Consider the following 13,447-nt stretch of genomic DNA (forward strand, 5'->3'; position numbering starts at 1 on the left):
CCTTATAGATCAAAGGCTTAAGATACTGTACCTTGTTTCAAGAGTTCGTAAGGCTTAAGATACTGTGCCACGTTTCAATAGAGTTCGTAGGCTTAAGATACTGTGCCTCATTTCAAGAGTTCGAAAGGCTTAAGACACTGTGCCACGTTTCAATAGAGTTCGAAAGGCTTAAGATACTGTGCCACGTTTCAATAGAGTTCGTAGGCTTAAGATACTGTGCCTCATTTCAAGAGTTCGAAAGGCTTAAGATACTGTGCCACGTTTCAATAGAGTTCGAAAGGCTCAAGATACTGTGCCTCGTTTCAATAGAGTTCGTAAGGCTTAAGATACTGTGCCACGTTTCAAGAGTTCGTAAGGCTTAAGATACTGTGCCTCGTTTCAATAGAGTTCGAAAGGCTTAAGATACTGTGCCTCGTTTCAATAGAGTTCGAAAGGCTTAAGATACTGTGCCACGTTTCAATAGAGTTCGAAAGGCTTAAGATACTCTTCCTCGTTTCAATAGAGTTCGAAAGGCTTAAGATACTGTGCCTCGTTTCAATAGAGTTCGAAAGGCTTAAGATACTGTGCCACGTTTCAATAGAGTTCGAAAGGCTTAAGATACTGTGCCTCGTTTCGATAGAGATATAAAGGCTTAAGATACTGTGCCTCGTTTCAATAGAGTTCGAAAGGCTTAAGATACTGTGCCTCGTTTCAATACAGATCGAAAGGCTTAAGACACTGTGCAACGTTTCAATAGAGTTCGTAAGGCTTAAGATACTGTGCCACGTTTCAATAGAGTTCGAAAGGCTCAAGATACTGTGCCTCGTTTCAATAGAGTTCGTAAGGCTTAAGATACTGTGCCTCGTTTCAATAGAGTTCGTAAGGCTTAAGATACTGTGCCTCGTTTCAATAAAGTTCGAAAGGCTTAAGATACTGTGCCACGTTTCAATAGAGTTCGAAAGGCTTAAGATACTGTGCCTCGTTTCAATAGAGTTCGAAAGGCTTAAGACACTCTGCCACGTTTCGATAGAGTTCGAAAGGCTTAAGATACTGTGCCTCGTTTCGATAGAGATCGAAAGGCTTAAGATACTGTGCCTCGTTTCAATAGAGTTCGAAAGGCTTAAGATACTGTGCCACGTTTCAATAGAGTTCGAAAGGCTTAAGATACTGTGCCACGTTTCAATAGAGTTCGAAAGGCTTAAGATACTGTGCCTCGTTTCAATAGAGATCAAAGACTTAAGATGCCGTGCCTCGTTCTCAAAAGAGTTCGAAAGGCCCAAGATACTGTGCCACGTTTCAATAGAGTTGAAAGGCTTAAGATACTGTGCCTCGTTTCAATAGAGATCGAAAGGCTTAAGATACTGTGTCTCGTTTCAAAGCAGATCCAAAGGCTTAAGACACTATGCCACTTTAAGAGTTCAAAAGGCGTAAGATACTGTGCCTCGTTTCAATAGAAAAAAATCAAAGGCTTAATATCTTTAACTTCCGTTTTTGGCATACACTGCGTTTCAATAAAAATAGCATAAGGCTAAGGACATTTACTGCATAGATTCAGCCCTCAACTTGGCAGACATCTTATTGAAAAAGCGCCCTGATGTGAATACATATTGTATTAAACACTTTTGGTTTTTAAAATATCAATCATAGCCATTATCTTCTTTATTTCATACCCGGGTTCCCAATGGACAGTTTATTGACATTTGTCCAGTTGTTCCAGACTATATTGAACATTAACGTTTTAACATTATCAACGCAATTATATCGAGTTGTTGAGAATGCATTTGCAAAACACACATTTCTAAGACAAAACCAAACACAAAAGATGACAAAAACAAACATTTAAACAATTTATTGCGATGAATTTGATGGCTATTATACAGATGAATGTTAAAATAAAGTATTTCACTGTTGTTTTTTTCATACGTAAAAATGACTCAGTTGTCATCAATACTACCCATGTTTCCCTTATAAGAGGCATATGCAAAAAATCCATTTCTTTTTAAAAATGCTTACCCTTTCAATATTTAGTTTAAGTTATATTTTCAGACATCACAATTTTAAAAGTTCATTTTAAAATGGTTAACAAGCAGTCATCTCTAATTTGTTAAAACATTATTCCAAACAGGAACACAGCATATTTTTTTCAATATTGTATATGTTGATTACATTAAACCATTTAAATGAGTTTTGAATGATAGCTTTACTATACCCATATTCTTAAACAATGCCAATTTTTTAACGTTTCAACCAGGTTTTAAAAGTTTTAATAAAAACAAATTTCGTGAGCATTTAATTCTGTGAGACAGAGTGAAGCCCATGCTGGCCTCCACAAGGGTAGGGGGTCTACCAATTAAAGACCAATTTAGGACAGTGTGCAGCACCATTCCATAAACCTTTATCTGAAACCCTTACTTTACTAAGCACCATGAAATGCAAACAACAATATTACCATAGAATATAAGTTCCCTACAATTTGAGTGAACATTTGATATTCTTCTTCATTTAATAGTTACACGCTTGTTTAAGTTATTAAAAACACCACAAAACTTTAGAAAAAAGTAAAACCTGATATATGTATTATGTTTTTAAACATGTTATAAGTACAACTTATTATATCATAACTGACATCGCCATCATGAAATAATATCGTTATATATTTTTTTATTTATTCAGTAACTACTGAATTAGCTGTTAACGTGATGTCATCAATAAACAATGTTGTGAATTATGCACGTTATATATAGCCACATAAAATATACCTACAAATCATCAAATTAGCATTTATGATATAAATAGAATATCAAGAGTGATATTTCAATACAAAACATAGTAAATTTAATAACTAAAATGGACAAAAACTCTTCAAGGGTTGCTTTTATCAATTTCAAAAAACTTATTTAATAAATTCTGTTTTGAATGACCCCTCATGTGACCTCTATTTGTTTACAAATAACCCTTTTATCACTAGTTCAAAATTACTTTAATATAAAATAAAACAAAAAATAAAAAGGCAATTATTTCATGTTGAAAATGAAAAACCTAAAAAAATGTGTGTAAAGAATTTAAATAAAACTTATTTTAAGGTATCTGATGTACGCATAAGCTTGTATTGAAACATTGGCAATAATGCTAATTTTTTAATGCTAGTGATCCTACATTATTTTGATTTCATATGAAAGGGTATTATTGCTTGCTAATTTAAAGTTACACTCATATTTAAAATCAATACATTCACTAGTATAACAAATATGTATTTTGAGTAATAAACCTTTAACTTCTTACTAAATAATGCATATATGGAAACATTTAACAATGACAAGATTAACCTGTGTATTTAATAAAATGCAAAAAAAATAAATGATTGATTTACTGTCTCATAGGGTCAAAATACTGTGTTTTCAGTGCCTTTCTTTAAAATTAAATATTGTATCCTTCATAAGAACCATTGTTTTCACTATTTATTCGTCCTTTTCCATAAATTAAAAGAAATTGTATCAATTGTGGTACACCTTATTTGGGAGTAAGAGTGCATCTTTATTACTAATGAATATAAAATAAATGACAGAAAATAGATCACAGAAAATGTTATTACAGTTCGCACTTTTGTTCTATATTTCAACTAAAGTGCGCATAAATTTACCTATTTTTCAATATTTCCAGGCCCTTAAATGTGATTAATTGTAATTATCAGAAAAAAATTCAGCTATCCTTTCCCCCTACATAAAACCCTTTCACATTAAACAAAATAACATGAGGTTACCAGGCATTCAAACTTCACATTTTTGTACATCTGGTCCCAATTTCTCGAAACTTCTTAAGTCCCTTATATTAACAGGATTAAGCTAATCTCACTATTTCTCTTTCACTATAATTCGCGTAATATTAACTTCATTTAGAGTAATTTAACCTCAAATAGGAATTTCTTTTATAGATATCACAAATAACCATATTTCATTTACCAAAATCACATTTTAGTATGTGTTTTGACTATTTGAAATAAGCTGCTTAAGCCTGTTAAGCTAAAGAAGTTTCAAGAAATTGGAGCCAGAGACTTAAGTTGAAAACCATAATGATCCAGCTAGACTACATTAACAAGTTGGGAAGCAGCAGCAGTTGTGTCTAGTATAGGGTCTCAGCATTTGCATTGCGCGGTTTCAATATCTTGTCCATGTTTTTGATGATCAAATCATGCAGGCTGGCCTGAAAGTAAACAAACCGCAGTGTTACAATTTAACAATACAAATCATAATTTATGGAATGAAGTTTGTGACATCATGCATAATGTGTGTGCTTTTTTCTTCGTATGTTAAATCTTGAGATATCAAACAAATGTGTGCATTTGATATTTTAAATTTTGCGACATATTAAATATTATGTGTGCATTTGATATGTTAAATCCTTTGACATACTGTATGTGTATAGGTGCTGTGAAATCATTAATGTTCGTGCGCATGAAATTTCGTGGTTTGCCGGAAAAACAACAACAATTTCATGGGTACTTGAATTCATGGATTTTCATTTTTGAAAAAATAAAAAATCGAAGATGCGATCCTCCTAGATCGTCTGCATAATATCCACGCGCTGGCCCGTGATTTCCGTCTTCTACGTCACTCGTTTTACGACACTCGCTAATGTGGTACGACATGCCAATTAGTGCATATACCCATGTCACTTATCGATTTAATTGGGAATAAAGGTAATAAAAGAAGATGTACCCTGATCATAAATACAGATAGGGGAAGCCATTGAATGCCAACTATGAATTTTGCAAACTGTGAAAACACCAAAGGTGCGTATATTGTCACGTTCTTTGCTTAGTAACCTTCAATGTACTAGTAATTGATTAATTATTTCATTAAATAAAAAAATCGAGTATGGACACTCATCACGCACATCTTGTAAACTTGGGAGATTTTCATTAACAGCACACATTTAACCACGTGCTTATAACTGTCATTTGCTGCATAAAACACATTTAATTGATTTGGTTCATTATTTGTTAAAGGCAGTTATAATATATTAACAGAATAATGATCGTAAGTTATACAGTGAGACAGGTTTAAACACTGTATACTGCGACCTCTGTAAAGAATATACTAGAGTATGTACGTAACAAGGCAATTGAAGGCAATTGAAGAAGTGAGGTTTATATTTCGTGGGATCTTGAATTCGTGGATCACCCAACCCACACAAACCACGAACATTAATGATTTCACAGTATGTTAAATCTTTCGACATCCTGCACAATATGTGTGCACTTGGTGTGTTTTATCTTGTAACATGGTATATGTCTTGTGGGCATAATAACTTTGATTTGTTAAAGCTTGTGACATATAAGTTGCATTTGGTATGTTTAATCTCGAGACATCAAATGTATTTATTTCTATTATGTGTGCATTTGGAGTGTAATTATCTTGTGAAATCTTACATATCTGTGCATTTGATGTTAAATCTTGCAACATATATGAGCACTTGGTTTATTATATATTGTGACATCACACATATGATATTTGCATTTGATATGTCAAATTGTTGATATTGGCCCTGAATATCATGTGATGGGATGAAAGTCGAAGTCCAGGCTATGACCCTTTCCAAAGGGACACACAAAAAGCCCGGTCAGTCCCAATTTAACTCATGGGCTGATCCCATTATTTCGTTTCTGTAAGGTTAAGATGTCATTACTCATTGTTACACAACCGCTTGTTTTATGACTAAATCATTCTCCCCTGCCCTTATACACCATTCAAAGATAAGGGTAAAAGCAGAAAAGTTCTAAGTGATATTTAATTAAGAATCAGATGGAGTGTTTTTGCTTTCTTCTATTCAATTGGTACTAACATAGTGGTTTCTGAGCTCAGCTGAGGTGAGTCTGAGGCTGAAGTATTCCTTTTCGTCCAGTTCTCTCACAGACTGCCGGTAGTCATCCTGTAATATAAATGTATATAAACATACAGGTTGATGTTTCGTTTTAAGGATCAGTAAACTGTGAAAAAATCAGAGCCAAGTCCATTTACTTTGCTTTGATCAAAAATTAGTTTTCTCATAAATTGACACTGAAGAATTCTGGCTGGAATTTGGTATTTGCTAATTGCCTTTTCAATAAAAATAGACAACAATACAAGTTAATTTTTTAAGTAAACATTTTATAATTTAAATTGGTTATTTGATCACAATTTTTAATTAAGTCTGTTACTATTGAATATAATCTACTCACTATATGAGGGTATTTTGCCACTTTGGAGACCAGTTTTCCTCGGGAGATGAAATAGCGAGAGATTTGGTCCAGATATGTGGCAGCATCGCTCTCTACTTGTCTAGCTTCTCCCAATGTCTCTTCCTGAACAAGAAAAGCTATAGGGTCAATCTCTCTTGACAAGGAAATATTTCCCAGGTGATAAAGCATAAATGAAATTTGGTAAATACAGATGGCAACAACATTTTTTTTAGTTACTGACTGTCTCTACCCGAGAAAAAAATAATCAATGGGTCAAAGTCGCTCATCTTGAAAAACCTTTCCAAGGAAGAAGATATACAGGGAGATTTTGTCAAGTTTGGCATTATCACTTTCTAATTTTTGACTCCTTTGTCCTTAAGTCTCTTCCTGAACCACTAAACGAAAGGGTCAATATAACTAGTCAGGGAAAATATTTCCCGTAAGAAAGGTATTACAGGATTATTGGTCTGGATCGGTTGCAGCATTGCTCTCTTCTTTTGTAGCTTATCCAAATAATACTTTCGATACATGGAAATGTTTACGGGTCAAAATCATTGCCTGGGCCGGAAAATATCTTCAATGGGAAGTTAGGTCCAGATACCAAACAGTATCACTTTCTACTTGTCTAGATTCGCCAATGCGTCTTCTTGCTGTTACAAAATACTGAAGGGGTAAACTTTTTTATTTCAGGAAATGTGGTCCTTGCAGATAGACATATTTTGAAGTCACTGGCTTAAAGGACTGAATAAAGGAAAGAACTATGTATGAAGTTTAAACTCATAACTTTTAAAAGAAAATTGACACGGAATATAGTTCCATTTCTTTGAAATTATAAATTCAATGCCAGTGTACTAATTATCATAATGGGCAATTATGTACTGATTTGAGGCTGGCAAGCATTATGTAGCGATATTTTAATTGGAATCTTTAATTAATTAACATACCTATATTTTTAAGTTAAAAATATGTCTGAAGCAGCTTTGTAATTAATTGAGCCCCTCCTGGCTTAACAAGCTTAAATCATTTGAGCAAAATTTCTAAATTAATTAATCCTTATTTTACTAATTAAAATTAGTTTGATAATTATTTCCTTTTCAGTCCAAAACATCTAGAGAATGTAAATATTACACAAATTAAACCAAACTCCTGTTTTAACGTTATCGAGATATTTTAAGACATTCGGGTCAGATCTAAATGTGCAAAATATACGGGAACAATAAAATAAACGAAAACGCTGTTCATGTAATGTTGTGTCATTTATCATTAGATTAATATACTAGTAAAAAATATTTGAATAATGAAAACCCCCATACAGCATTTAATTCCTTTCAAATTACAATTAATTGTCCATAACATTATTTCATATCTTTAACCTAATAAACACTAACAAATGGTTGTGTCATCAGCTGAAAATTGTTTCATTTCTTGGTTGTTTGACAGTCGAAAGAGTAATGTACTCGCCCACAAAACTGCAGGCCATTAATTTATCTTAACTTCTGCAGCCTGACAACAGGGCTTAACACAATGAGTATTTTACAAAGATTGTGAAGAAAGTTATATAAACGTATGCCAATTCACTCTCATTGGCATGTTCTTGAGCGAGGACGTGGTTTTGTGTTGTGGGGGAAGCCGGAACACCAAGAGAATAGCTAGCCACTTATCTGACTTTATGACCACAAGGAAAACTCACATAAACGCAGGCCTGGAATCAAGCCTGAAATGCCTACGTACACTAATGCAGTAAGCAGACAACAGTCATGAAGGCATTACAATGTAATCTTGAGTATTTACAGCGGTTCTCCAATCATGTGGGTAATAAATAACATGTAACCATGAGTAATTACAGAGGCGCTCCATTAAGATTGTAACAACTAAATTGTAATTGTGAGTATTACAGGGTTAACAGATTATTTCAATACAAGTGTTGACTTCTAGTCAAAGAAATATAAATATCTAAATAATTGATATTTTCATAAATTAAATTACTGTTAGGCATTGTTTTATCATTGCATTATCCATTTCTTAATAAATATTTCACTAAATTAAAATTCTCTTACCAATTTTGGAGGTATGGGAGCAATTCCCTCATAGAATTTACCCTGTCTCAGTAGTTTTTATTGTAATATCTAAACTCTAATATACTTTCAAAGTCATTGGAATCTTTCCCAAATTGAATTATACATGCTGTAACTATGCTTATTTTCAATCCAATCAAATGGCTAAATCTTGTTTATTTACAATTATTTGACTGCCTGAACAGAACATTTTTAAATTTATTTGACTGTCCCAACAAGCACCTCTTGCTGGGTGTTCCATATCATGAAAACCAGCATCTAAGATGGATTAATGGTTTCAACGGAAAATATAGATTAGGTTTACAGTGGTCGAAATGAGCACATTAGCCGCTAGCCCTGCACTGGTTAAATGCTTTCCGGGCTTGCTCAATTTCTGGGTTTTATACAGCAGGGCTTGTTCAAAAATGTTATGCAAAGCAGCAGTTTATTAGTTCTGACTTGTTCATCCAAAAGTCTTAATTCAATGACTGGGTTTACAGCACAAAGAAAAAGCTCAGATATTGAGTCCAACCTCTAAAATGCAACCGTTAACACAAAACTTATCCTAAATATGCACACATAATTTATCCCATATCATGTTGTCAAAAAGTTGATAATGGCCGTTTGAATTATCTGAAATTATATATTCCCCGCAATGCTCATTCAATTTAAATTGCTTTAAAATAAATGGCAATGCAACAATGGTGCGACATTTAAATATCACTTTACCAAAGTTTGAAAACCATGATTTGAGAAAACATTCACAGTTGCATTCAGACTAAATTGAGATATAATAATATGTCAAAAACAAAAGGCCACAATCACAACATTTCGTTAGGACACAAATGTGGAATCTTTGTTACACAAAATTTTAGGAAACATGCTTCATCAATCTCTATTCAAAACCTTAACAACTAGTAAAGGTTGACATGAACTTCACCTTTGACCTACTGAAACCAAAAAGTTATTAAATGGGGGAAAAGTGTGATGCCAATGACAAATAGTAAAGGTCGACATGACCTTCACCTTCACCTTTAACCTACTGAACCCAAAAAGTTATTAATCAGGAAAAAAGTGTGATGCCGTTGACAATTAGTAGAGGTCGATATGACCTTCACCTTTGACCTACTGAATCCAAAACTTTATTAATGGGGGAAAAGGTGTGATGCCCATGACAACTAGTAAAGGTTGATATGACCTTCACCTTTGATCTACTGAACCAAAAAAGTTATTAATCGGGAAAAAAATGTGATGCCAATGACAACACTGGACAATGTAGTCACTATATGTCTGTGATGATTCACATGTGACACAAAAATCAAATAGTCATGCAACAATGATTGTATTGTATCTCAACAACCATTAGCATGCTCTTGGACCTAAAACAAACATTTTCAGTCACACAAGTGTTTAAAACTCTTTCAGCGCCAATGTCGCTGTTCAGCGACATGGCGTGGGCCGCCAATGTCGCCGTATGGCGACGTGCATAGGACCCGGACTTTACACATAAATGTTACGACTTTAAAACCGGAAATGAGTCATCATAGAATGCTTTACGGTAAACAGATAAAAAATATGCGGAAGTAAGCGAAAAAAAGAAGAAAATTTGTCATTTTAAGTTTATTTAGAGGTTATATTCACCTGTCAGTGCATGTATGAATCGAGAACGTCCTCAGCTGAGTGCTAACTGAAGCACTGGACCATATAATGCAAGATTCAGATTCAGATCAGACTTTCAATTGTCAGACAATCTACATAACATTTTGTTCTATAAATAAACTGTATAATTTTATATTTAGCTTTTGTTAAAAATTTAGCTTTTGTTAAAATATCTGTTAAATGCATTTTTACCTGTCTCACCTGTGTTTACAAATAATATTCACCTGTACATGCATTTGCGATTTACCTAATATTGTAAATAAATTATGTATTAGTCTAAAACATGCACAACTAATTTGAACAAATATAGCTGTACAATTTGAATAGCATGACCCTTTTTAATTGTATAAAACAGCTGTATAACTGTTTGAAATGTAAATGTTAATTTTTTAAGAATATGCCTACTGAATAAAATGTTTGGTGGATGAATATTTCGTGAAATAATTTTTTGAAAAAAATATTGAGGTTCAAGGTCATTTGAGGTTTAAGGTCAGGGTCATAAGCCAATATACAGAAACAAAATTACCACTATCTTAAAGTAAATAGTATGTAAATGATGTTTGCCAAGTTTCAGCATCATTGCATGAATAATTAAAAAGTTATAAAGAGTTTAGTACACAAGCCATGACAAGAGGTAAATGCCATTTATCAGTAGAAAAATACCCGGCGCTGGGGGTTTAATTCTGTCATAAATAACAATGTTCTTTTACAAAATAATTTTTATTTTTTGAGTACAAAAGCCTATTTATTCATATTTAATAGTTGTCATTGTTTGAAATGCAAATGCCTATTTAATAGAGATTTTTATATGATTTCATGTTAAAAAGTTGGTCTTTTTGAAGGTCGAGGTCATTTGAGGTCAAAGGTCAAGGTCATTTAGCCAATATATATACACAAAACTACCGCCATTTTAAAGCAAGTTGTATTCTAAAGACATTTGCCAAGTTTTAACATCATTGTATGCCTAGTCAAAAAGTTATGATGATTTGAGTAGACAGGGTATAAGCAGCATAAATCAGTAGGAAAATAATTGGCGCTGTGAGTTCCATTCTGTCAGAAATTTGGCGCCGAAAGAGTTAAGAACTGTACAGAACAAATTATTCTAATTGATAAAAAACGTAGATGATCAGACCTCAAATTACGTGGGAAGCAAATGTTTCATTATTTAACGGTTGATTATTTATTGCCTATAGCTATGACCTGTGGTCAACTGTATCGTGTGTACACAAAAAAGAGAACATAATAACACAATGTCAGCAATAATTTATAAGCACACACCATGCCATACCGCACATGGAGACAGTTGTTCCCTATGGATTATCACTAGACAAAATAAGAGCTGTCACTGTAAGTGATGAATGCCCCCAGTGTGCCAGACAGATCAATAGAATATGCCTGCATTCAGAAATACCTTACATAATTTATAAGCATACATGCTGGGCCTTATGATTGTTAACTTCAAGTGTGGGGAGCGATGAACTAAGAGATATAGGAACCTTTTATACCACACATCCAGACATCAAGAACTGTGTCTGGCACTTAACATGACACTTACTGTGCAGAAAATATGTGCCACATAACTTTCAAATTTAACCTCTTGACTGAAAAAGCTTAGACACAACCAACCATAATCTATGTGCATAAATTATATGCAGCATCCCATAATGATTCAACATCAAGTGTGACCTTGACCTTAGAGGTAGGTAAGTTGGTTGTTCAAGTGACACATCGCCTTTATGTGCCAAACATCTGTGCCACTTTATTTCGAAAATCTCCCATGTGAACAGCACCTACACAAACACCTATACTGTATTAACATATATGCAGCATTCCACAATGATTAACCTCTATGTGTGTGACTTTAACCTTCAAGGTAGTGATGTTGGTCTTAGTAGTGACACGGTCTGACACCTGTGGCATGTCACTGCCAAGTCTGCTGTTACATGAGAAAGTATTAGCACACAGGGTTCCCACAATTTTCTGCAAATAAAATCCCAACTTTTTCCATGTTTTTTTGCAAATAACAGACTTTTTCCCAACCTTTTTTTCACGGCCAGCCGATCAGGGTCCATGCTATTTGCTACTTGGAAACTTTAGGGCTTACCTACTTGTTACGAAATTGTGTGGTCAGTGTATATAAACACAATTCAATGTTTTATACTTAAATAACGATATACACCTCCTGAAAGTAAACACAACTCTGCTATGTACAAAAGCCTGCAACAGTAATAAGAACAAGAGGGCCATGATGGCCCTAAAATGCTCACCTAAGCAAAGGGCCACAACTCTGTGATAAAGCATTAATAAAAATGTTGCAATTTAAATATATCTTTACTGATGACGATGCCTTGTTATATTTTTGTTAAGGGTCATGCAATGAAGCTACCTGTAAAGTTTCATTGAATTTGGCCTGGTAGTTTTAGATATTTTTTTAAAGCAAAACAGTAAGTCGGCCATTTTGTCAAAATACCCTTCGCTAATTTACCCCAGCTTTGGCTTGAGAATTTCCTCTATGATATCTCCGGGATGAAAATAAGTGTTTCACATTATGTTTTTCAATAAACTTTGTGAACTTTTCAAATGTGAAGGGTGTACCGTTATCAGTCAATAGCTCTGTGCCGTTGCCCCAATGTTAGAACATGTTTGACATTTTTCCCACCACGTTATCATTTGTTGCTCTCAGTAAGTATCCAATCTCAAGATAACAGGAATAATAATCAATAACTACAAGAAACTGTTTATTATCAACTCCGCAAATATCTGTGGCAATTTCCCCCCATGGCCCATTAGGCAAAGGCATTGTTTTCAATGGTTCATGTCCTTGTGTTGGTTTATTTACTTGGCAAGTTTGACAGTTTTGAATTAATTTCACAACGTCTTTGGATATTCTGGCCACCAGACTGTCAGGCCAGCTACGTTCTTACTTTTAGTAATTCCCATGTGACTTGTATATAATTGTTGTAAAATTTCTGAGTGTTATTTGTCTGGTACAACAATTCTACTCCTGTACAACAGTAAACCTTTGGCCACAGAATAATTGTTTCTTGCTTGAAAGTACAGCTTTATTTCCTGTGTAAGTAAGTTTTCCTTTTTCTGCCATCCATACTTTGTGTAGGTTATAACTTTTTGAATGTTTTCATCATTTTGTTGTGACTGTTTTATTTGCTGTAGTCGAATGTCACTTAAAGGAATGTTTTCAGTGACCATTTCTATATTTTCTCAAAAATTTGATCAAACTCATTCAATGGAGACACAACCATTTCTTTGCTCGGTATATAACTGCATATTGGATTAAACTTTCTCATTCGCATGAAAGCCTCTGACATCTTAAAGGTGCTTGGTCATTGTCCTGATTGTTAATAAGCGAAATCAGCGGTTTGTGATCTGTCAATAGAACAAATGAATCTAACCCTATAAGATATTTTTCAAACTTTTCGCATGCCCATACCGAGGCGGTCATTTCTTTCTCAATTTGCGCCTATCTCTTTTCTGCATCAGACAACGTTCTCGAACAATATGTTACCGGCTTGAGATACAG

At 34.0% G+C, this 13,447-nt stretch overlaps 1 protein-coding gene across 2 annotated transcripts in view; it reads right to left on the minus strand.

Moving 5' to 3' along the window:
- Positions 1-1,813: 1,813 nt before the first annotated feature.
- The window catches only part of LOC128237159 (proteasome activator complex subunit 3-like), a 29,723-nt gene continuing 18,089 nt past the window's right edge, over positions 1,814-13,447 (minus strand). For both annotated transcript variants that reach the window (XM_052952451.1, XM_052952446.1), the window contains exons 8-10: positions 6,197-6,319; positions 5,821-5,907; positions 1,814-4,179 (exon numbers count right to left, since the gene is read on the minus strand). In XM_052952451.1, the coding sequence (XP_052808411.1) occupies positions 4,099-4,179; positions 5,821-5,907; positions 6,197-6,319 (291 nt within the window). In that variant the 3' untranslated portion in view covers positions 1,814-4,098. The remainder of the gene's footprint in view (positions 4,180-5,820; positions 5,908-6,196; positions 6,320-13,447) is intronic.

This window comes from Mya arenaria, chromosome 1 (assembly GCF_026914265.1).
Source record: "Mya arenaria isolate MELC-2E11 chromosome 1, ASM2691426v1".
Lineage (NCBI taxonomy): Eukaryota > Metazoa > Mollusca > Bivalvia > Myida > Myidae > Mya > Mya arenaria.